We start from the raw sequence: 22573 nt of genomic DNA, 5'->3' as shown, positions 1-22573 counted from the left end.
GAACAATTCAAAGACAGATGCTGGATTATACTTCTTTTAGTATCTCTGATGCTTTTACAGTACCTGGCATGGAGAAGGTGCTCAATGAACGTATTGAACTCTTAAGATTTAAGGTTCTTATGGGCTAGAAGCAAGATAATCAAGTCTAAGTTCATGTGTATGTCTGTTAGAATTGCATGGTGTTAGAACAAATTAGATATCAGCTTTAACTGTATGGAGACATTATGTAAGAATCTGGATTGCTTGTTTCTGTTAAAGAATAGAGACTTCCTGGTAACTCAGCTGGTAAAGAATCCACCTGCAATGCAGAAGACCCCAGTTTGATTCATGGGTCAGGAAGATCCACTGGAGAAGGGATAGGCTACACACTCCAGTATTCTTGGCCTTCCTCTGTGACTCAGCTGGTAAAGAATCCACCTGCAATGTGGGAGACCTGAGTTTTGTCCCTGGGTTGGGAAGATCCCTGGAGAAGGGATAACAACAACAAATAAAACTAGAGATCAAGGTGACACTGGACCAAATTTTTGCATAGAATTTGGCTGGATCCACGTCCTGGCTGCCCCCTGCAGTTGGACACTGGCTATCTGATTACCAGTTCTACTGGACTCAGTTTTTCATTGAATTTCCTTCATGGCTGCTGTTGGCATGTTTGTGACCTTTGTGCTAGTGAAAAACTTAATATAGGACTCTTGTTATCTCCCCTCCTCCCCCGCCAAAGGATGTCCTTTTGACACTGATAACCAATATTTAATAGGTTGAACTTTCATTCTGTTGATAAAAAGGATGTGAGTGTTAAAATTATCAGGAGCTGAGAAATGTTAAAAGCTGAAATAGCTTCCTGTGAATAATCATATTATTCCAGCCTAAAGCCAAAAGAAAAAAAGAGTTTATGGGAAAGAGTCTCTGCTAACAAACACAAGGAACTACCTCTGGAAAGTTGGAAAGTTGCAAAACAGTTTTGGTAGCAGAGCACAACCAGGACTGATAAGGAGCTTTGCCATCTCAGGTCAAACCTTGTCTGTTGACCGGAATTTGCATGGAAAGTTGTTGACCGATGCTATGTTGAATCAAGCATGATGACCCTTATTCAATGCTTCATGCTTTGTGACCTCCTGAAGTTAAAAAATGAAGTTTCTGAATATAATGCTTCCACTGTTCCAACTGTGATTCTACTGTATGAATTTCTCTACTAGAAAATGGCATTCATAAGCTTTCAAAAGGATAAAATGTGATATATCTTTGTAGGGTGAGAGAGAACTTTTGAAGTTTTTCCTCTCTTTCTCTGGATAAACATATGTTCAAACTTCAGATATCAACCTATATTTCAGCTTATTCATTCCATGATCTCTGATATATATCTTATAATTTCACAAATACTTAATTAAAATTGTGATGATACTATAATTAAAATACTTGTGAAATTATATGATTAATGATATCATCTCCCTGCTAGGTTATGGGAGAAAATACATGAGTTTGGGAGCCAGATTTGAAGTTTCTTGGTTGCACCACTTGCTGTCTGAATTTGGGGAAATTTCAGCCTCAATTTTCTCATTCATAACTTAAGATAATGTAATCATTTTCTAGCAATAATATTTCATTGTTGATGAGTTCTAAGGACTGAAAAATACATGCAAAATATCTGACACCTAACCAATGTTATGGCAACCTGTGCTAATATTTTTGTATTTTGGTAATGTCCTTTCTCAGCTGTTTTTTTTTTTTAACTGGAGGAGAACTGCTTTACAATATTGTGTTGATTGCTGCTGTACGTGAATCAGTCATAATTGTACATATATTCCCTCCCTCTTGAGCCTCCCATCCCACTCCTAGGCATTTTTTAAATTGACATTGCCGCTTCCATTTTTTAAGAAATGAACTTCGTACTTCTGATACAGTTTATCTTGTGTTCTTAAAGTCTCTTAATATATTAATCACCAGCAAAATTAGTAAGTTTCAGAACAAGCAGAAAAGAACGCGTAGTCTTTACTTTCTAATCTGGTCCTCAGTTTCTCAGTTTAGTTCACTGGTGATTGGTATCATAATCATCTATGTCCCAGGATCGGGGTTAGGTGCCAGGGCATAAATATGAAGAAGATAGCTTGAGACCCTGATGAACTCACAGCCTAGTTAATAGTAGACCACAAGCAAGTGCCCTGATTGTGCTGGATTTCATTTCTAGGTTTCTTCCAGGGCCACTTCAATGGAAAAGCCATGACCACAACACCTTGTTCATCTCTAATGATTCCAATCATATAATTATCTAAGAATCACTGAGGAGGTTCCAACACATGCAGGATATAGCACTGTAGCTGATTATCCAACAATATCAAACTTAAAGTTTGATATGGTCAGGGTTTCATATCTAAGTTTATTTGAACACATGGTGGTTTTTAATGTCTGCCTTGTTGACCAGAGTAAATTACTGGAAGTTTCAGATTCACTTGTTAGTTAAACACAGGATAAATTTTAAGTAACTGAATGAATGATTACAAGGTGAATTATGGGCATCTTGAAATAAATCTGCATATAGAAAAAGATCCTGTAATTAAACAGAGTGAGGATTACTAATGTGATAGTTTGGAGATGATTTTTCACTGCTTTAATTCTTTTCACTTTAAAGTATTTTGTTTTACTTTTCATCTAAAATAAAACAAGAAAGTTGTATCTTTGATTTTTGTAAGGTATATAACATGACATATGAATTAGAAATGGCTGTATAAAGGAAGCATTTATGAAATATATTTTTGGCAAATCTGACTTTGACTTTGTAATCAAAATAAAAAGTTTAAAACTCTTAACCAAAAGGAGGAGAACTATCCAGCAAAGACTATTAGGCTAGAGGACAAAAAGTCCTTGTTCAGCTTCGTGCTAGAATAAATTCTTTACACAAGGGCGGCCTTTTATTTTATTTTTCTTAATTCTGTTCATTTCCTGCTCAGTCTGTAGTCAGCTTTGTGATTACACTTGTCATGATGAACTAATTATTTGCCAAGAGACTCTCAGGATTTTTTTTCCAAATGTAAAATAGTGCGTACAAGCTTTGGAAAAGTAAAGTTACATAAAGGGCCACTTTGGTCACCCACTAGGGAGCTTTTCCTCTCCATTTAATAGACTCAGTGAACTGTCTGGTGTGCACTTAAATAATTGGAACATTCTTTTAGAGACTATAATTTAGGCACTGAGCAAATTAGAGTGCTGATGTTTTGTAAAGAGCCTGGTTTCATTGCACAGGGCCTACAAGTCTTTTGAAGGAGAAAGACTTGCACGCTTGTCACATTTTTTAGACTTACGAGAATTATTATCAATATATTAGCCCTTACAATTTGTTTCAGATATTTATTATATACTCAAAGAAGTGTCTGCAGGAGGTCAAAATATCCAGCGCAAACTGAAAAATGTAATTGACTGCATGATGTCAAGCATTGGAATGTTTTGAAAAAATTGAGAGGACTAAGTTTTCACATAGAGAATTTGGCAACATTTAAATGCAAAGAACAATCTCTGGTGGAAAAGTTATTTACTTGTTTATTTATTATTTGGGGAATTGGCTTACCAGCAGATAGCTGAATATTATAGTAGAACTCATTTTGTTATGTAGTATTCACAGTGCAACTCACACATTTAAATTGTGAGAATTTAAGTCAAAGAATAATATTAATATTCCCTCAGAAACAAACTGTTAAAGGGAACTGTCCAAAACAGCTTCAGAAATCTTACTGGACAACAAAATTTGCTCAAGGGTGTAGCATTGTGATCAAACAGTTCAGCACATACTAGCTACAGAGTTTCTGACATTTTAGCCTCAGATTAAGATTCTTTTAGTGATAAAAAGTTTAAAATCAGGTACAGTTGCAGATATTAATATTTTACTTACTGGTTTAAAAACATATTCCTATCAAATACATTTCTAAAAGAAATGTTCTTGTAAATATTTTTACAAATCACAATTTATCCTGTCAAAAGAGCTGCCCATCCTTGCCCTACATAACATTGTACACCTGGGGAGGGCATGCAACTGGAAGTAAGTTGAAAAAACCTTGCTACAACTTGGCGTTTATGTCACATGCCGTCAGTTTATGGAGGAAAGCCCGTCATGAGACTTCCGCACTAAATACAGTAACGTCTTTCCTGGCCTGGACTCACATTTCCAGTCATCTCCTAACTAAAGCATAGTCTAGAATTTAAAAAAGCAACAAAGTTCCTGGACAGCCAAAATAAATGTTACAAAATCCATGAATGAAAGCTCAGGGTCTTTATCTGTGACAATACCATAGATAACGGGCTTCCCTTGGTAATGGGCTCAGCTGGTAAAGAATCTGCCTACAATGTGGGAGACCTGGGTTCGATCCCTGGGTTGGGAAGATCCCCTGGAGAAGGGAAAGGCTACCCACTCCAGTATTCTGGCCTGGAGAATTCCATGGACTGTATAGAGTCAGACACAACTGAGTGAATTTCACTCACCATAGACAGTAATGTGGTCTTCATTTCGAGTCTGTTTACTCTTAGACTACACACAGTTTTAACATTTGTGAATGTTTGTAAAATCTCATAGTAGATTGGAAGTAATGGTTTAGGAAGGGATTCGAATTTTACTCCTCATCTTCTGTTTTAAAAAAAAGTCTGGGAAAGTATAACATTTAGAAAGAGTTCTTCTATTCAAAGTGATTTTAAAAAGTATCTTAACACTTAAAGTAAACCTCAAACTATCCGGAAAATGTTATTACTCAAAACAATTCATTCCTTATGTACTCTGGATAACTGAAGTTTTCTGTGCAACTTTAGTTCCTTTCGTCATCCGAATTCTATTGTAGAATTTTATTTGAGTAGAAATAAAATGATGAGCACTATGTGCCAAAAACCTGACATATACTGTGACTAATCCTTGCAATAACTTTAGTTGGGTGGAATTGCTACCTCATTTTATAGAAATAAAACTGAGGCTTCGCGATAAAGGCAACTGCCTAGTCAAATTTAGGGTTCAAATCCAGGGGTCATTCTGGCTCTAAAGCCAGCATTCTTTCCATGGCTATCTTTTTCTTCTAGCTGATGTCAGTAGGTCTCCAAATCTTTGGTGGGGCTCGAGGATTAATTTCCAGATAAAGAAGATTGCTGTCTAGGTTGGATCATTCACTGGTTAGACCAAGCAGCCACAAAGGCTGCTTGAGTCCTCTCAAGCCATTTATATTGTTTCAACCTCCCACCATTCATCTCTCAAGTATCTACCTCTGAGATAAGGGAATTTGGATTCTCTTGTAGTTGACTCAGCATATGGTTAATTTATTTCGACTCCTGAAAAAATAGTACAAACCATAGAAGGATGCTATAAGACGGAAAGTAAGTGTCAGACATGAAAAAGGAGATGTTCTATTCTAACAGAGGACACAATAAAATGAATAGAAGGCTTGCCTTTTTATTTTTCACCACAAAGGACAGGTCAATCTTTTAGTCTGTTTACTAGATTTGTATCTCATCTCCACGATAAAATTGGACTTTGCGCATTCATCTTTGTTTACCTTTCTCAGATTCATGAGACCAGGGGCAATAACCAAGTGACCAATGGAAGTGGTGGAAACATTTTAAAACAACTGCTCATAAATTATTCTGGCAGGAGGGGAGTGTAGGGACAAGTAAATAGTAAAGGAAGAGGGATAATGTTGCAAGGTTCATTCTCTGTGCAAATAGCTTAGGTGGAGTACAAAGTCTGTAACACTTAACTCCTCCCACATCTGAAATAGAACTTGCCTGGAACGTTTTGAGGGTTCTCCCCTTGTGCGTAGCATTGCTGAATTCCTGATGCAGTCATCTGGAATACTTATAAGTAGGTGAAATTCTTCTTCACTATGTCATTATGCCATTACATGCTACCTCACCTAGAGTTTTGCAAAATGGCTAAGATGCCTGAAATTTCAGTTTTCATTGTTTTTCCTCAAGCCAAAGATGAAATGATAATGCTAATGGTCCTGGGGAAGTTAGTTCATTGACATTATCAGTCATGAGTTGTCAGGATGAATTTGATAGCAATTTACATAGGAAATAATAAATAAAAAGTCACTTTCTAATCCATATGTGCTGTGTGCTTAGTCGCTCAGTCCTGTCTGACTCTTTGCTACCCCATGAACTGTAGCCTGCCAGGTTTCTCTGTCCATGGAGATTATCCAGGCAGGAATACTGGAGTGGGTTTCCATGCCCTCTTCCAGGAGATCTTCCCAACCCAGGGATTGAACCCAGGTCTCCCACATTGCAGGCAGATTCTTTACCAGTGAGTCACCAGGGAAGCCCAAGAATACTGGAGTGGGTAGCCTGACCCTTCTCCAGGGGATCTTTCTGACCCAGGGATCGAACCAGTTCTCCAGCATTGCGGGCAGATTCTTTACCCTCTGAGTCACCAGGGAAACCCTCTAATCATATACTGTCAGGTAAATATTAAGTTATTTGAACATATTTCAAATAACATTTTTAATCGAGATAAACCTGACATTATAACATTATAAAGACATTTTAATTGAATTACTTTTACTATCATAAAATTATCAAGTGCTTATTATTTGATAATATTTATCAAGTACTTATTTTATATGCAGGGCTTCCCAGATGGCCTGGAGAAGGAAATGGCAACCCACTCCAGTATTCCTGCCTGGAAAATCCCATAGATGGAGGAGCCTGGCAGCCTACAGTCCATGGGGTCTCAAAGAGCTGGACACGACTGAGCAACTTGGCTTTCTTTCACTTTCCCAGGTGGTGCTAGTGGTAAAGAAACTGCCTACCAATGTCCAGTCCCTGGGTGGGGAAGGTCCCCTGGAGGAGTGCATGGTAATCTACTCCAGAATTCTTGCTTGGAGAATATGCAAGGCATTGTTCTAATATTTCTTGACCACAAACCTATATGAGGTAGATATGATTACAATCCCCATTTTACAGATGAGAAAGACGAGGCACAAAAAGGTCAAGTTTCTTGCCAAAAGTCACACAGCTAATGAATGTCTGAGCCAGAATTTGTACCAGGTGTCGAGTTCCAGACCTACATTGTAAACCACTCTCCTACTTAGTTCTTCTCTTCAAAGGTATAATGGCTGGCATACATGGGGAAAAGATTTGTGAATCATGAAAAGTTAAAATTTATTTTTAAATGGTGTTATACCCACATCTATTGTAGTGTGGATAATTTTCTTACATCAGTCCCTAGCAGAACTCTACTCTGCTTATTGTGGTCTGAACATCAACATAATGGAAATAATCAGAACAATATCAGCAATAGGTACTTACCATTCTGTGGCTGATGTGGTCCCTTTAATCTCCACCATATCCATGATCTTCACCATCACTGTCATCATTTACTGGGGGCTTACCAGGTTCCAGGAACCATATTTAGTACATTACCTAAGTGATCTCATTTGGTCCTCAAAGCTATCGTATAGAATAAGTATAACCATTCCCATTTTATAGATGAGAAAACTGAGGTTCAGAGAGGCTGTTCTCATAGAATCAGAAATTGTAAAACTGGAATTTGAACCTAAGTATGCCTTTAAAGTTTATATTCTTAACTGCTTCAGGATGTCCAAAATTTCAATACTACATCTATTACAATTATCACCACTGAATATCACTTATTAGAAGCCGCCCATGTGCCAGGCTAGCTCTGTGTCAGACTAGCCCTATGTCACTATTTCAAACTATGACTCACGGACCAAATCCAGCCAGCTGCCTGTTTTTTGTAAATAAAGTTTTATCGGGACACAGTCGTGCGCATCCATTTACATATTGTCTGTGGCTGCTTTTGTACTAAATGGTAGAGTTGAGTAGTTGCGACATAGATTTTATTACTTGCAAAGCCCAAAGTATTTACTGGCTCTTCACAAAAAAGTTTTTGAACCCCTGCCTTAACCCATCTTGCAATATTATTATTCTCATTTTGCAGAGGAACATATTGGAGTTCATAAAGATTAGATAACCTGCCCATCTAACTATTAAAAAACAAGAACATAGCAAAAAACCTGAGGTCTAGATGACTCCAGAAGTTTTTCGCTTTCTCCTCTGAAATCTACAAAGGCACAATTTTTATTATTACCAATTATAGGAAAGGAGATTTTTCTTAACTTAATTAACAATATGGTTCAAAATGTTTGACACTGGTGGTAAAAGAGTTGTACATTTTCCCATGCCAGAGGGATATGATGTTAAATTCCTCTTACCTTCTGAGAATTTATTGTACTTAATTCCTTGAGGATGGATGCTTAAGGGCTTGTGTGCTTTATTCCTAAAGTGAACTTTCATGCTGTCTCCAACTTCAGCATACAAAGTAGGCCCAAGAAGTCCTATGAAAACAAGAATTTAAAATATGTTTGTATTCAGAATTGCTAAGACAGAGCTGCTAAGCAAGAAAAACATGCAGAAAACCCCACAGGTGATTGCTGTCATTCCTCTCAGTCTTGAGGTTGATGAGCTTATCTTCAATCTAGAAGGCTTTGCCAGCTCATTACCTCTGTATTCCATGCAGGCAGATAAGGATGGGAAGGTAGAAATACCTGGCTTCAGCCCAAAGCCAGTTAAGAAAATAGAAGAAATGGTTCTGATCATGTCCACCCCATTCTGATTCACTGTTATTCCTGGGGAGACTGCCATCTTGGGTCAAGAAAGATGTTCACTTTCATTTATACAGGGTGAGGTGGGAGAGGGCGATTGACTACTTCAGATCTCTCTGAGGTGGGAGACCTCAGAGACCTAAATGAAGTCAGGGAGCAGATCAGACTTCTCTGGCCCTCAGACAAGTTCAGAGTCCTTGAGGCAGGAGTGAGCTTGATGTATCCAAAGAAGAGACCATCAGTGTGGCCAGAGTGAGAAAAGTTACGGTCACCCACTGTGGGCCATGGTAGGGACTTTGGATTTTCTTCTAAGTGAAATGGAAAATCACTGAGCTTTGTGCAGCAGAGAGACATGGTCTGATATGTTTTAAAGTTAATCCTACATGTACACACTGCTATATTTAAAATGGACAACCAACAAAGATCTACTGTATAGTACAGGGAACTCTGCTCAATATCATGTGGCAGCCTGGGTGGGAGGGGAGTTTGGGGGAGAATGGGTATGCATATATGTATGACTGAGTCTTTTCTTTATTCACCTGAAACTATCACAATGTTGTTAATTCACTATACCCCAATACAAAACAAAAAGTTGGTTTTTTTTTAAGTTCATCCTAAAAAAAAAAAAAAAAATCACAAGAAAGATTCATCCTGGCTGCTGTGCAGAAAATATTCTTTATAGTGACAACAGTGGACACAGACCAGGTGGTATAGATGAGAGATAACGCTGTGTTGGGCCAGCATGTGCAGCAGTGAAGCAGGGAGAAGAGGTTAGATTCTGGGATTTTTGACAGTAGAACCAGCAAATTTGCTGAGGGGTTAGGTGTGGCCATTGAGAGAGAGAAGTCAAGGGTGGCCCTAAGGGTTTTGATCGAAGCAACTGGATAAGTCATGTCATCAGTTACTTTGATGGGGAACACAGCAGGGACGGCAGATTGGGGTGCAGAAATCAACAGTGAGGCTTCACTCACTGCATGTCAGGTGCTGTGCTAGGTCCTGGGGACACATGGATAAATCAGCGACTGCACTTGTCCTTTAGGAGTTCACAGGCTCATTGGGAGAGAAACATATGGTAGGAGCTACCGCTGAGATAATGGCAAAATGCTCCAGGAGGAGAAAGGGTGAAGGACCAACTCTGTCTGTGGAGTTTGGGGAAGACCTGATCTTTGACTCAGCTTTCTGAAGAACCATATGTTACAGTTTCCCAGAGTGTAATCCTTGGACGCTCTGCATCAGAATCAGCAAGGGTTGAACTAAAAGGCAGATTCTCAAGTAAGTATTCTCCCAGCCCCAGTGAACCTGAGTCTCTCTGGAGGTGGGGTCTGGGAATCTGCATTTTAGAGGTGTGCTCCTGAGTGCTTCTGATGTCCTTCAAAGCTTGAAGACTTGTCGCCAAAAGCCCTTTTTCAGACAGTTGACCGTCCTCACTTCCAAGCCATCCATAAGCTCTCATGGGGCTGGCTTCTGCCCATTAGGAATCGCAGGAGCAGGAGAAGGAAGTTACAGTAGTCATGGAGTTCACCTAGCATTTGTTTGCCATGGAGATAATTGTAATTGTCCCTCTTGATGTATTTGAGCACTCTAAGTCTTTACATTAAACCTTCCAGCATATGGTTAAGGTTGTTATTAAGATACTTATTTTATAGATGAAGAAACTGAACCTCAGAGAATTTAAATATCTCACCCAATACTATACAGCTAATTAGAGGCAGAGCCATAATTTAACCTTAAATCTGTCTGACTCTAGATGCTAAGCTTTTAACCACCTCTTTTTTTAACCACCTCTTATTATTGTAGTTATTTATTCCTTTAAGAAATATTGAGTGCTCACATTATCCTAGGTGTCAGAATTTCAATGGTGAGTAAAACAGATGTACCCCCTGCCTTCAAAGATCTTAGAAAACAGAAGGTGAGACGGATTTTAACAAATGGTCACACAAATATTTAATTGTAAACTGTGGTTCGTATTATGAAAGAAAAGAATAGGATTCTCTGCAGGGCATTTGACAGGGGCTTCTAGGCTATTCTTAGAGGCAGGAAGGGGATCAGAGTTGGAAAATGCTTCCCTGAGGAAGTAAGGTATGAAAATATAAATGTTGTTACTTTCTCAAGGGCCTGTTTTCTGAAGACTGTTCTGTCTTACCCTTTTCTTATATGCTCTTTCTCATGCCCTTAAGACAGATATCTTGGCTGACACGTCAGCCTTGATAGGTGTTGTTCTGCACGCAGAACAAACTTCCTTATCTTCAAAGCCTTACCAGATGACTTCCTTGTCTAAAAAGGAGACTTTATAAATATACACTCAGCTTTTTCTCGGAGAATTGCTCCATTGTGAGCTCTCCCTACACTGTCTCTTACAATCCTGTGTGGTTGTGAAAATTAATTCAATACGACACCACCACAGTGAGACGTTAACTGAAGCTCAAAGGCAAAGAGGCAAAAGGATGGACAAGAGCCTTCCAGGGAGTGGGACTAGCATGTACAAAGGCACTGAGCTGCCAGCACACTTGGCCTATTCAGAGAACTGGCAGATAGCCATGGGAAGGCAGAGCATTGTAGGTAAGAGAGAAAGGCAGAAAGTGAAGCCAAAGGCATGATCAGAGGTCTCATCACACAGGGCCTTGTAGACCTCTCAGAGTTTTGCCTCTTAACCGTAGTGTCTGGAAGCAGGTGTGCAACATGAGCCAGTGACCAGCTGCATTTGTGAGAAAATAGAGTGAAGGCTGAGAAAACAGAGGGAAGGCTCCAGGAAAGAGATGTTGGTAATTTAGTTCAAGGCTAGGACAATGGCGATAATAAGGAGAGAACATATTAGAGAGCTGTTTAGGAGATCACACTGTCAGGACTTGATGGGTTGCATGTAGAGTAGGGGGTGAGCGAGATCAAGTGGCCATGGATGGCTGCTGAGGTTCTGGTTTGGAGGGCTGGGTGGATGAGGGGACCATTTCCTAAATGGAGGACATTGTGGCAGAGTTTTGTTGCAGGGGGGGGGGGGGTGGGGTGGGGTGGGGTGGGGTGGGGTGGGGGGTGTGTAGTAGGCAGGATAATGCCCTCCCACCTCCTAATCCCTGGGACCTGTAAATATGCTACCTTATATGGCAGAATGGATTCTGTGGGTGTGATTAAGTTAAGGAAGTTGAGATGGGGAGGGTTTCTTGGATTATCCAGGTGGGCCCAACGTAATCATAAAGGTTCTCAGAAAGGGAAGCAGGAGTATCTGAGTTAGCAACTAGAAGATGCTACCTGCTGGCTTTGAAGAAGAAGGAAGAAGCTATGAGCCCATGGATGCAGGTGGCTTTTATCAGTAGTAATGGGAAAAGGCAAGGAAATAATTCTCCCCAGAAGCCTCCTGAAGGAACAGAGTTCTACAAACACCTTGATTTTAACTCAGTGAAACTCATTTGGACTTCTGGCCTCAAGAGCTTTAAGATAATAAATTTGTGTTGTTTTAAACCATTAAGTTTGTGGTAATTTGTTAAAACAATGATAGGAAACTAATTTCCTTTTAGCAATGAGAAAATGTGATCTTTGAGACGGTCGTCCTATATTTCCACCCACTGTTGTCTTATTCCACTCCCTGAGCTCCAAGTCCTAGAGTTTACACTGACCATGTGCCGGAAGCTTTTTGTTTGTGTTTTTATGTTAGTTCTGCATAGGACCATGGAGTCCACAGAATTGAATCTTCATCTGAGAGATGGTTACAAAGTCTGGGAAGCGGATGGGAAGAGTGGCGTGTCCAAGATCAGTCAGTGATTGGGTGACATTGCTGGGACTAGAACTCAGGTCTCTAGACTCTTGAACCAAGCTTTCTTTTACCACCTTCTGCAGGGCAGGTCAGCTCCCTCATGTCTGCACTGTTTTTCACTCCTGGCCATAGCTGACTCTACTGACTGACCCCTCTCTTCTGGCTGATACCCTCAGTCCTAGCTCCCAACAGAAGCCACCACTGGCTACTCCCACCTGCCCAGAATGCCGATGAGCCAAGTCAGGTGCTGACTGCTCTCACATGGTCTGCTGCAATTTGTTACCCTGAATGCCTTGCTCGGTTGATTTGTTTGTTGGCATCACATGGCTGCACATGCCCAATGCCCAGAATAAGTCTTTTAAGTTATTTAACCTCTTATTACAATGAGTGGTTAGGAATATTTGTTTAGCCTCCCTATCTGCTTCTTCAGAATTAAAGCAAAACAAAGGGGTATTTTTACAAATGCAAACCAAATACCTTCATGCATGGAGGCAAACACGGCTGAATGTTGTCTGAGCTGCCATTTAGATCCTCCATCAACCAGATGGCCTAAGACCTTCTTTGCCTTTTCTTTGGTGCCCAATGTCAAATTGGTGGAAAGAGTGGCCTGTCCTGAGATCCCAGGAAGGTAGCACAGCCTGTACCCAATTTCATGCAGTTTTGGAATGAAAACTGCAGGAGGTAAGCTAACCCAATCCCCTGCTGTCAGGTGAATAATGTGTCGCGGAACACAGGCAGCCCATTGTTGCTGCTATTATAAAACCCCTTTGGGGACAAACATTTCATAATCCTCCTTGAAAATACAGAGACTCAAAACTAGTCATTTTAAAGCCCCAAACAGGATTCCTAAAAATGAGCCTGGCCCCTCCATCTGTCCATGTGTCCATAAACCTCACTGCATAGGCATCTCTTCAAAATTCCTGTCCTGTAGCTTGACCCCACCTGTAATTACAAAAATTTCTGGGTTCATGCTACAGAAATGCAGCACATGGCTAGAATCATACCCACCAGATGAGTGGAGCAGGAAATAAGGGAAAGATACAAAGAACACAGAACTAGGCAATGGAATGGAGAAGCCCATGTAGTCAGTGGCAGTGTTCACACCAGATCTTATTAAAAATCTGAGACTTTTCATTTACACTAGATTTTTCCCTCCACTATTAGTGGAGAAGAAAATGGCAACCCACTCCAGTATTCTTGCCTGGGAAATCCCATGGACAGAGGAGCCTGGCAGGCTATAGTCCATGGGGTCGCAAAAGAGTTGTACATGGCTTAGCAACTAAACAACAGTCAACTCTTAGAGGGATATAGAGGTGAATAAGATACAGCCCCTGTGCTCCAGGGGTTCATAATTAAGCAACTTTGGGCTTTCAGGAAGAGTAGCATAAAAATAGATATTAAAATTCCTCAGAATTCACATAAAACAAATATGGGATATACAGGGGTTGACAGAAAAGTAATGTTTTAAGTGTCCTAGGCTTAAACATAAATCAGCTATTAAGTTCTACTTCTAATGAGGTTGAATCAGGAAATCACTACAAAATTAATCATCTCCAAGGATTTGGACCACAGTGTTCTCCTCTTCAAAACTGATCAGTGCCTACGTATCACCTAAAAGACAGCCTCCAGTCTGGCACTGGTCCTTCTACCCCTTACTGCGCTCAACAAGTGGCTAACACAGCACAGACAAATTCAGTTCACTTGGCAAAAGCCACAAAAAAGAGAACTCTGAATATCTGCCCAATTCCTCTTTTTCCAGGCATAATGAGTATGTTTCCCAGCTCGTTTTCCCTTACCCACCTACAATTTAGTTTCATTAAATCTTTCTTAAGTATTTATTGTACATATTAAGCTTAAAGCTGGATCTATAAAAAAAAAATTTACAGAGTCTATAGAGGACAGAAGCTCCTTAAAGTTCCTGCCCAAAACTACAAGCAATTTTTAGTAAACTTATTAATAAACGGTTGCTCACCTGTCCTTTGCTAGGGCCCCCCCAGCCAGTTCCCCCATGAAAGCAGTATCTCTTCTATCTCAGGCCCATCCAGCCCAGCTTTGAATCCCATCACTTCCTGTTTCTTCTGAGCCTGGTTCTTTCAGTTATTCTCCCTCAGATGTTTTATCCTCTCCTTTTCTATAGGATTCTTCCCTTGGGAATTTAGATATTTTAAGTCACTGTCATTCTTTTTGAAAATGAAACTCTTGGACTTCCCTGGTGGTTCTGTGGCTAAGACTCTGCGCTGCCAGGGCACAGGGCCTGGATTCAATCTCTGGTCAGGGAACTAGACCTCCGTGCCGCAACTAAGATCTCGCATGCTGCAAAGATCAAAGAGCCCTCATGCCACAAGACCCAATGAAGCCAAATAAATAAATTAAAAATAAAATAAAACTCTTAAAATATGCTTAAACCTCTTATTTCCTCCCAGAACTACCCTATCTCTCCTCCCATTTGGAGCCAAGTTTCAGGAAAGAGTTATCTATATAAGTTCCTCCTACTCCCATTTCCTCATATTCCAGTCACTTCCATTCGATTTCTGTCACCAGAGGAAGTGGCGCCAGGGACAACAGGTAATGACTGAATTTCAAGAAGGGAGAGCATTACGTGTCCTAGTAATGTTAAACGGGAAAATAAATGGACAGCACCCTTTGGTCTGGTTTCTTGAGGTCATTATTGTCTTCTAGTGTCTCAGTTGTTTCTGATTCTTTGTGACCCCATGGACTGTAGCCTACCAGGCTCTTCTGTCCATGGGATTTCCCAGCAAAGAATACCGGAGTGAGTTGCCATTTCCTTCTCCAGGGGATATTCCTGCACCAGGGATCAAACCCACATTTCCTCATTGGCAGGCAGGTTCTTTACTACTGAACCACGGGCGAAGTCCCATCTCAGAGGTCACGGGTGCCCTTTTTTGAGAGTAATTTGATATGATAGAGAATGAAATGCACCAATCACACAGGAAGTTGGTAGTAAAAGAGGGAAGAAAAGGCAGGCAGAGTCAAGGGCAGATTTTTTTTTTTCTAGACAGTGGTTAACCTGGACATAAATTGTGTCCTGTTTGATTTTTGAGGATTTTTGACAGAAGGGAAGCCTCCAGTTAAGGAAAAATTGAAGATGAACAGAGATCCAAAGAGGAGGCAGGACAAGATGCAGTGAATAAAGGATGTAGAAGGATGAGTCTGGGGAAAATGACAGGTCTTCACCTGGTTAGAGGGGGAAGGATGTGTGAATTATCAACTAGGGGACCTAACTGGAGGATGTTGTCTCTTAATGCCCTTTATCAGTCCTGTGAACTATGTTACCATATTCACCACATTTGAGTTCCCAGAAACCCATTCAGCCTACTTTCCTTAATTGAAAAAGAGTTGAGGAAAAGAGAAAAGCTTTTTTCTTTAAAAATTATAGCTATTATGCATATCACACTAAATAAAAAAGAGATGAGAAGGATAGATGCAAAAAAAAAAAATCAGCCATATACAGTTCCTTTAAATGAATTTCAGGACTCAGCAAATAATCATTTGCTAAAGCTCATTTGTGCTCATTAAACTAGACCATAAGCTCTATGAAGGCAGGAGATGCATTTGTCTTGTCCACCATGACATCCATAGTGCCTATTTCAATGCCCAGCCCACAGCAGGTGCTCTTTAATGGTTTGCTAGATGAATGAATAAAAATTCAAACACTCAAAAGTTTTGTTTAGCTTTTTAAAATCAATGTTAAAAACAGTTGTCTTCATAGGCATGTGACCCATGAAATTGCACAGGGCCCCATGCTCAGGAGGGCCCCTAGCTTGGCTTAAGGCTTTGCTGTCACTGTTTTGAAATTCTCCATATTATGAATAAGAGCCCAACAAATTATGTAGTCACACTGGTTAAAAACAACAAAAACACATTTCTGTAAGATATATGTGAATATCAAATTAGCCATAGAGTTTTATCTTTAAAATTTAAAAATATATTTCAGGCTTACCTGAAGTTCTGGATTGTGGTTTTTCTTTCTTAAAATTTGCTTCATACTCCTTGTAGACAATTTTCTTAAAGGAGGTTTCAGAAGATTTTGAACTGGAAATAAAATACATTTGAAAGGCTACTGTGACATCTACTCACAGTACAACAAAATAGATCTCTCATGTCCCCAAACCTTTACTAGAAATAACAGTATTTTTAAACTGTGTTTCAGAAACCCTAGGTCTTATAAATATGAACAATAAGTGAAGTTAATAAAATAATGATTGATGTCTTTGAGAATATTCTATTGTGATAACCATTCTTCCACAAATTTATCTTGCATTAACCAACCCTATTACTCAGATCAAATTTCTTAAAAAAACAACCAAACTTTCGGCTTGTATTTTAAATGATTAAAGATATGGCCAAATTCCTTATGAATAGATATATGAGCTGCTTTTCAACTCATCATTCATATACAGTTTTAAGCTGCTGGTGTTAGTTGTTCAGTCATGTCTGACTGTTTGTGACCCCATGGACTGTAGCCCAGCAGGCTCCTCTGTCCATGGAATTCTCTAGATAAAAATACTAGAGTGGTTTGCCATTTTCTTCTCCAGGATTCTTCCCAACCCGGGGATTGAACCTGCATCTCCTGCATTGCAGGCAGATTGCTTACTGCCTGAGCCACCAGGAAAGCCCAAGCTGCTAGGGAGCACTGTAAAACACTGTTGATGTAATGGACTCTTTCTTGCTGGGAAGCTGAAGATGGCCAATGGAGTCAAAGCCCTGGGATTCATATAGGAAACAAACAAACGTAAAAACTAAGTTTAAGTAACTTGCCTGAGGAGAAACCGCTGATAATGGCAAATCCAAGGTTCAAAAACTACTTAGGGTCATCCCTGGTATCTGTAGGGGTTGGTTCCATGACACCCCTGGCACCAGAACCTGCAGATGTTCAAGTCCCTTCTATGAGAGTACAGTTAGCCGGCTGTATCTGCAGCTTTCATATCCACAGATGCACAGGGCCAACTGTTTCCATGGTTAAGAATTCAGAGAGGACGGCAAGGAGAGTACTGGGATAATTTCCATCCTTTCCTTCTGTGTCTCTAAAGATGGGCATGTCATTCCCATCCTTGTCTTAAACTCAAAGTTAAAGGTAAAAGGAAAGATAATAGCAGTAGTGTTTGTTGCTCAGCCGTCTCTGACTCTTTTTGCAACCCCATGGACTGCAGCTCACCAGGCTCCTCTGTCCGTCTGATTCCCCAGTCAAGAATAATGGAGTGAATAGCCATTCCCTGCTCCAGGGGATTTTTCCAATCCAGGGATCAAACGCAGATCTCCTACACTGCAGGCAGATTCGTTACCATCTGAGCCACGAGGGGAGCCCAGAAGGAAAGATAATTGGGGGAAATTTCTTACAGATGTGTAAACCAGTTGCCCATATTGGCTTTGTTATGCTTCCTAATCCAGAGAGTGGCCCAGTATAACTAGGTCGTAACATAGAAAGATACTAATCACACTTGCTATGATATTTATGTAGCACAGAGGCTAAGAGAACTGGTTTTATGTTCAGAGTGTCTGGGTTTGAATCCTGTATCTACCCCTTGTTACCTGTATAACCTTGAAAAGTTTATTTAATCCATTTATGCCTCTGTTTCTGTAATTGTGAGCTGGGACCAACAGTAAAATCTCCCTCAAGAATTATTACAAGTTTTAAATAAATTGATACCTACAAAGGGTTTAGAGCTGGCACATTGTAAATATTCAATGCACATCAGCTAGTAATACCTTAAAAGTATAATGAAAGTTTATTTTTAGCTTTCATGTTTTCCCAGCAAGCAGAAAAATCTGTAATTTTAGTAGTTCTCATAATTTCAAAATGTGGGATACAAGAACTGTGTTAATATTTGAAGGCAGATTTAAAAGAGGCATGCATAAGTATTTTTGGAAAGGCTAGCTACAGAAGTGGTGGGTTCTCAGTCACTGGAAGCATTCAAGTAGAAACTAGACAATTATTTACAAACTGCTTTGGGTGCTTTGCGTTTGGGAAAAAGTAGGAAGTTAAAACATGCAAGTTGAAATTAAATGACCTCTTAAGAGTTTATAGAGCCCAAGAACCCTAGGATTGTATATGTTAGTTTGTGTCCATAATGTGGAGGTCCTTTTTCTTGGAAGGGTGCAATTGAAACGTGTTTCCTGTCCCTAACCATAGCTCTTTAAATACAGGAGTACAGATGACAGTATAAAACCTTTACTAAGAAAAATAAGTCTTTTATGTAGAGTAATTTTAATAGAGGTGTGCTTCCTAATATGTTTCCCTGTGTATATTGTGTGTGCATTCTGAGATATATTTATTTTTAATTCAAACAACTGAATTGCTATTGGAAAATAATCAGTCTGAGCAGAAAGTTAAAGATGAATTCAAACAATATGCATGATGAATTTTCCATTTATGAGAATTATTTAAAGATGATTTATTCATAATAAAATCATATAAAGCTTAAACCCTTCAGAGACCAATGTACATCTATTTTTTTCAATATCTGTTATTATATGCATAAAAGTGATTAAACGTATTTCCTTAGGGAAATTTTCAAAAATATTCACTTTAGCTCCAGAGTAAAAATAAAAGATATATTTCACCACTAAAAGGCACTGCTGTGCCAATATTACATGAAATAAGGAAAGATTTTTGCTTGGTGCTAAAATACACTTTAGGAAATGAAGGATGTTAATTTCTTTATAGTATCATTAGCTCTCAGTGTAGGACAATTTAAAACAAGTTCTTAGTTTAAGCAGCCAGATATACAGGTTAGATTTTTCACACTGAATTACTCAGTCAGTCACTTCAGTCGCTCAGTCATGTCCAACTCTTTGCGACCCCATGAATCGCAGCACGCAAGGCCTCCCTGTCCATCTAGACCAACACAATACTGTAAAGCAATTATCCTTCAATTAAAAATAAATAAATTAAAAAAAAAGAAGTACTAGAAAGAAATGACATGATTTGAGGTTTGAAAGTATTGACAGTTGATCTGGATTATCACTGTTTGGTTTTGACTCAATAATTGATACCAGAGGAGCAACTATTACAAGAATTCTGGAAACTCTATCAAAAAGTGAGAGTTTAGGATGACCAATCATAGCTTCTTTTGAGAACTCACAATGTAAATCAGGGTGTTTCCCTATGTGATTCCGCCTCCTCCATTATTCAGCTTGTTATTGCCCTATGTGATTCTGCCTTCAATATTCAGCTTGTTATTCCCATTGTTAATTGCAAAAGAAAGAACAAACTCCCAAGTATAAGCGAGCATAAGCATGACATAGGAAAGCCAGCATCTAAGCTAGTGTTCTATCCATGAGCAGGAAAATAGATGCTGGAAAGACTGCTATTTCCTTTGGGGTTTTCGTTAGTATCGGCTCTCAAAGGGTGTGGGTGGGACCTAGAGTATCACCTTGAAATACAATATTTTAAATGATTTTTTTTAAAGAGGGAATTACTACTACAAGACCAAGCTACCACACCCTCCGAAATAATCCAGTTACAGAGAAAAGATTTTGAAAGGGTTAATGTTATGCACTGAAAGTCAAAAGTCACTCACTTGTGTCCCACTCTTCGTCACCCCATGGACTGTAGCTCACTAGGCTCCTCCATCCATTTAATTTTCCAGGCAAGAGTACTGGAGTGGATTGTATTTCCTTCTCCAGGGGATTTTTCCGACCCGGGGATCAAACTTGGGTCTCCCACATTGCGGGCAGACGCTTTACCGTCTGAGCCACCAGAGAATCCCATGTTATGCGCTAAAAGGCTTCAAACATCACAATACTTTCCTGGCAGATTGCTTTTGTTTCGAAATTGTAAAACAGGAACACATCTTGCACAATCATTTAAACTGTGATGTTAAGTTAAAAAAAAATCTTAGATACACTAAGAGGTTTACTATTCAGAGAAATACTGAGTAGAACCTGTGATTTCTTTAATTTCTGGGAAATCTTATTTCTAATCTTTCCATTAGGAAAAGAGTATGCAACTCAGATAGAGATTTATTATTTAACTCTTGTCTTAGTTACGTATTTAACCCTTGTCTTAGCCATATATGGACTTCCCTGATGGCTTAGACGGTAAAGCGTCAGCCTACAATGCGGGAGACCCGGGTTCAATCCCTGGGCTGGGAAGATCTCCTGGAGAAGGAACTGATAGCCCACTCCAGTATTCCTGCCTGGAAAATCCCATGGACAGAGAAGCCTGGTAGGCTACAGTCCATGGGGTCGCAAAGAGTCGGACACGACTGAGCGACTTCATTTTCACTTTCAGTTAGTTACATAAGTCTTTTAATAGTGACTCTTATCAAAATAGCCAGGGTAGACCATATCCAAGGGTCTGATAAAGAATGACAGAAGAATAAAGAGCCATGTGAAACAGAAAAAAAGGTAAAAGAAACATAATGTTGGATTTTTATGAATTGATGATATTTTGAAAGTCATTGATAAGAAGGCAACAACAGTTTGGCAGTTGTTACTGAATAATCTGCTTATAATGAAGTTACAAGGTACATATCTTTAGTTTTAGAAGATGAGGCTAAGTGGATATAGGATAAATAGTATGTACCTAGAAGTTTTGTGTCCAACTCTTTGTGACCTGATGGACTATAGTCCACCAGGCTCCTCTGTGCATTGGGGTTTCCTAAGCAAGAATACTGGAGTGAGTTTCCATTTCCTTCTCCAGGGGATCTTCCCGACCCAGGGATTGAACCCAGGTCTCCTGCATTGCAGGCAGATGCTTTAACCTCTGAGCCACCAGGGAAGCCCTTCATAAAAATACTAAACTACTAAAATACTAAAAATACTAAGCTACTAAAAATCTGGAACAGGAGTTTGCAGCTGATGAAGAGGTAGGTACCTGATGCTTTTGAATCAATCAATATATTAAACCAACCATCAATGATACTAACAAAATTATATCAACAACAAGCTCTTGAAAGCAGTATCTAGCCAAACAATATTTTCTGAACCCTTGGAATATTACACTGTATTATTAGAGGCAAAATGAGCATCCACCAATTTTATTCATTAAACCCTCCTATTAATTGTATTTACCTATCTGAAGTTAAACACACACACACACCCCAGTGGAACTGTAAAAGGAATGCTCTCGAAAAGAAATGGATTATCCTTCCCGGAGAAGCCCATCCAGACACCCCGCCTGCCTTACCTGAGGTGTGTGGACTCAGGGCGGTAGTTCCATCTGATGCTCTGAGCAGCTACGTAGAACTGCCTTAGCCGCGCTGCTTCAGCCCCTAGTTTCCCCCAGCCTGCCCAGCTGGTGCCTAGGACCACGAGGAGCCAGAGGCCAGGGCAAGCGGGAAGCATGGTTGCTTTCCTTCTCTTGCCTGCCGCCACCACCCCGGGGGTGGGCAGGGCTGCCTCTGCGAGGCTGTCAGCTGTCCGGGCTGCAGTGAGCTCCCGGAGGCTGCGGGTGGCAGTGTCCTCCTCCTCGCCAACTCCCCCAGGCGCCGCTGGCGGCTACACCCCGGGCTGTCCCCACCTCCTCAGGCCTCTCTAGGCTGAGGGTTGGCTAGGTCACTGCCCCAGATGACAGGAGGTGTTAGGAAGAGCCAGCGAGTTAGTGACTGTTTTACCACGGGTGAAGGAAAGGCGGTGATTGGAGATTCTAGCAGCCAGGGCAGTCCTCAGGGATTCATGAGAAGGGGTAAAACTGTCTCCCACACTTCCATCTGCTCAGCCCACTGCCCAGGAGCCCCTCACCAGCCCCAGCCACTAAAAAAGCTGCCTAGGGCAGAGCTCACACTTGCCAGACCCTCAGCACTTCCCATCGTGGTGGGACCCAAAATCCTTAACCACACTACTCTCCTTCTGATCTGAGGAAGAGGGCATTATGCCCTATTACTGGGCACAGAAATACTGTATTTTCAGGTGGTGAGGAAGCAAGGGGGTGATCACATGAATGGAGCCTGATGGCCTGGCTCACTTTACTAACTTCTACCCTTGCACAGGTCTATCTTGATTCAATATTGTGTTCCTTTCAGCTCTATAGCAAAGTGGTACATATATGGGTTTCCCAGGTGGCTCAGTGGTTAAGAATCTGCCTGCCAAGGCAGGGGAGATAGGTTCGATCCCTGGGTGGGGAAGATCCCTTGGAAAAGGAAAATGGCAACCCACTCTAGTAATTTCCATGCTGGGAAATTCCATGGGCAGAGGAGCCTGGCAGGCTACAGTCCATAGGGTCACAAAGAGTCAGATGCAAGTTAGTGACTAAACAACAGTATAAATATATATAATCTTTTTT

At 40.3% G+C, this 22573-nt stretch overlaps 1 protein-coding gene across 1 annotated transcript in view; it reads right to left on the bottom strand.

Annotated features, from left to right (window-relative positions):
* Positions 1 to 21745, bottom strand: part of F5 (coagulation factor V) — an 81574-nt gene extending 59829 nt beyond the window's left edge. Inside the window, exons 1-3 of the mRNA XM_070474340.1 lie at positions 21479 to 21745; positions 16289 to 16380; positions 8193 to 8315 (exon numbers count right to left, since the gene is read on the bottom strand). Of these exons, the coding sequence (XP_070330441.1) occupies positions 8193 to 8315; positions 16289 to 16380; positions 21479 to 21636 (373 nt within the window). The 5' untranslated portion in view covers positions 21637 to 21745. The remainder of the gene's footprint in view (positions 1 to 8192; positions 8316 to 16288; positions 16381 to 21478) is intronic.
* Between the last annotated feature and the right edge of the window lie 828 nt (positions 21746 to 22573).

Source organism: Odocoileus virginianus, chromosome 11, assembly GCF_023699985.2.
Source record: "Odocoileus virginianus isolate 20LAN1187 ecotype Illinois chromosome 11, Ovbor_1.2, whole genome shotgun sequence".
NCBI lineage: Eukaryota > Metazoa > Chordata > Mammalia > Artiodactyla > Cervidae > Odocoileus > Odocoileus virginianus.
This window is presented reverse-complemented; position numbering and strand designations above follow the sequence as displayed.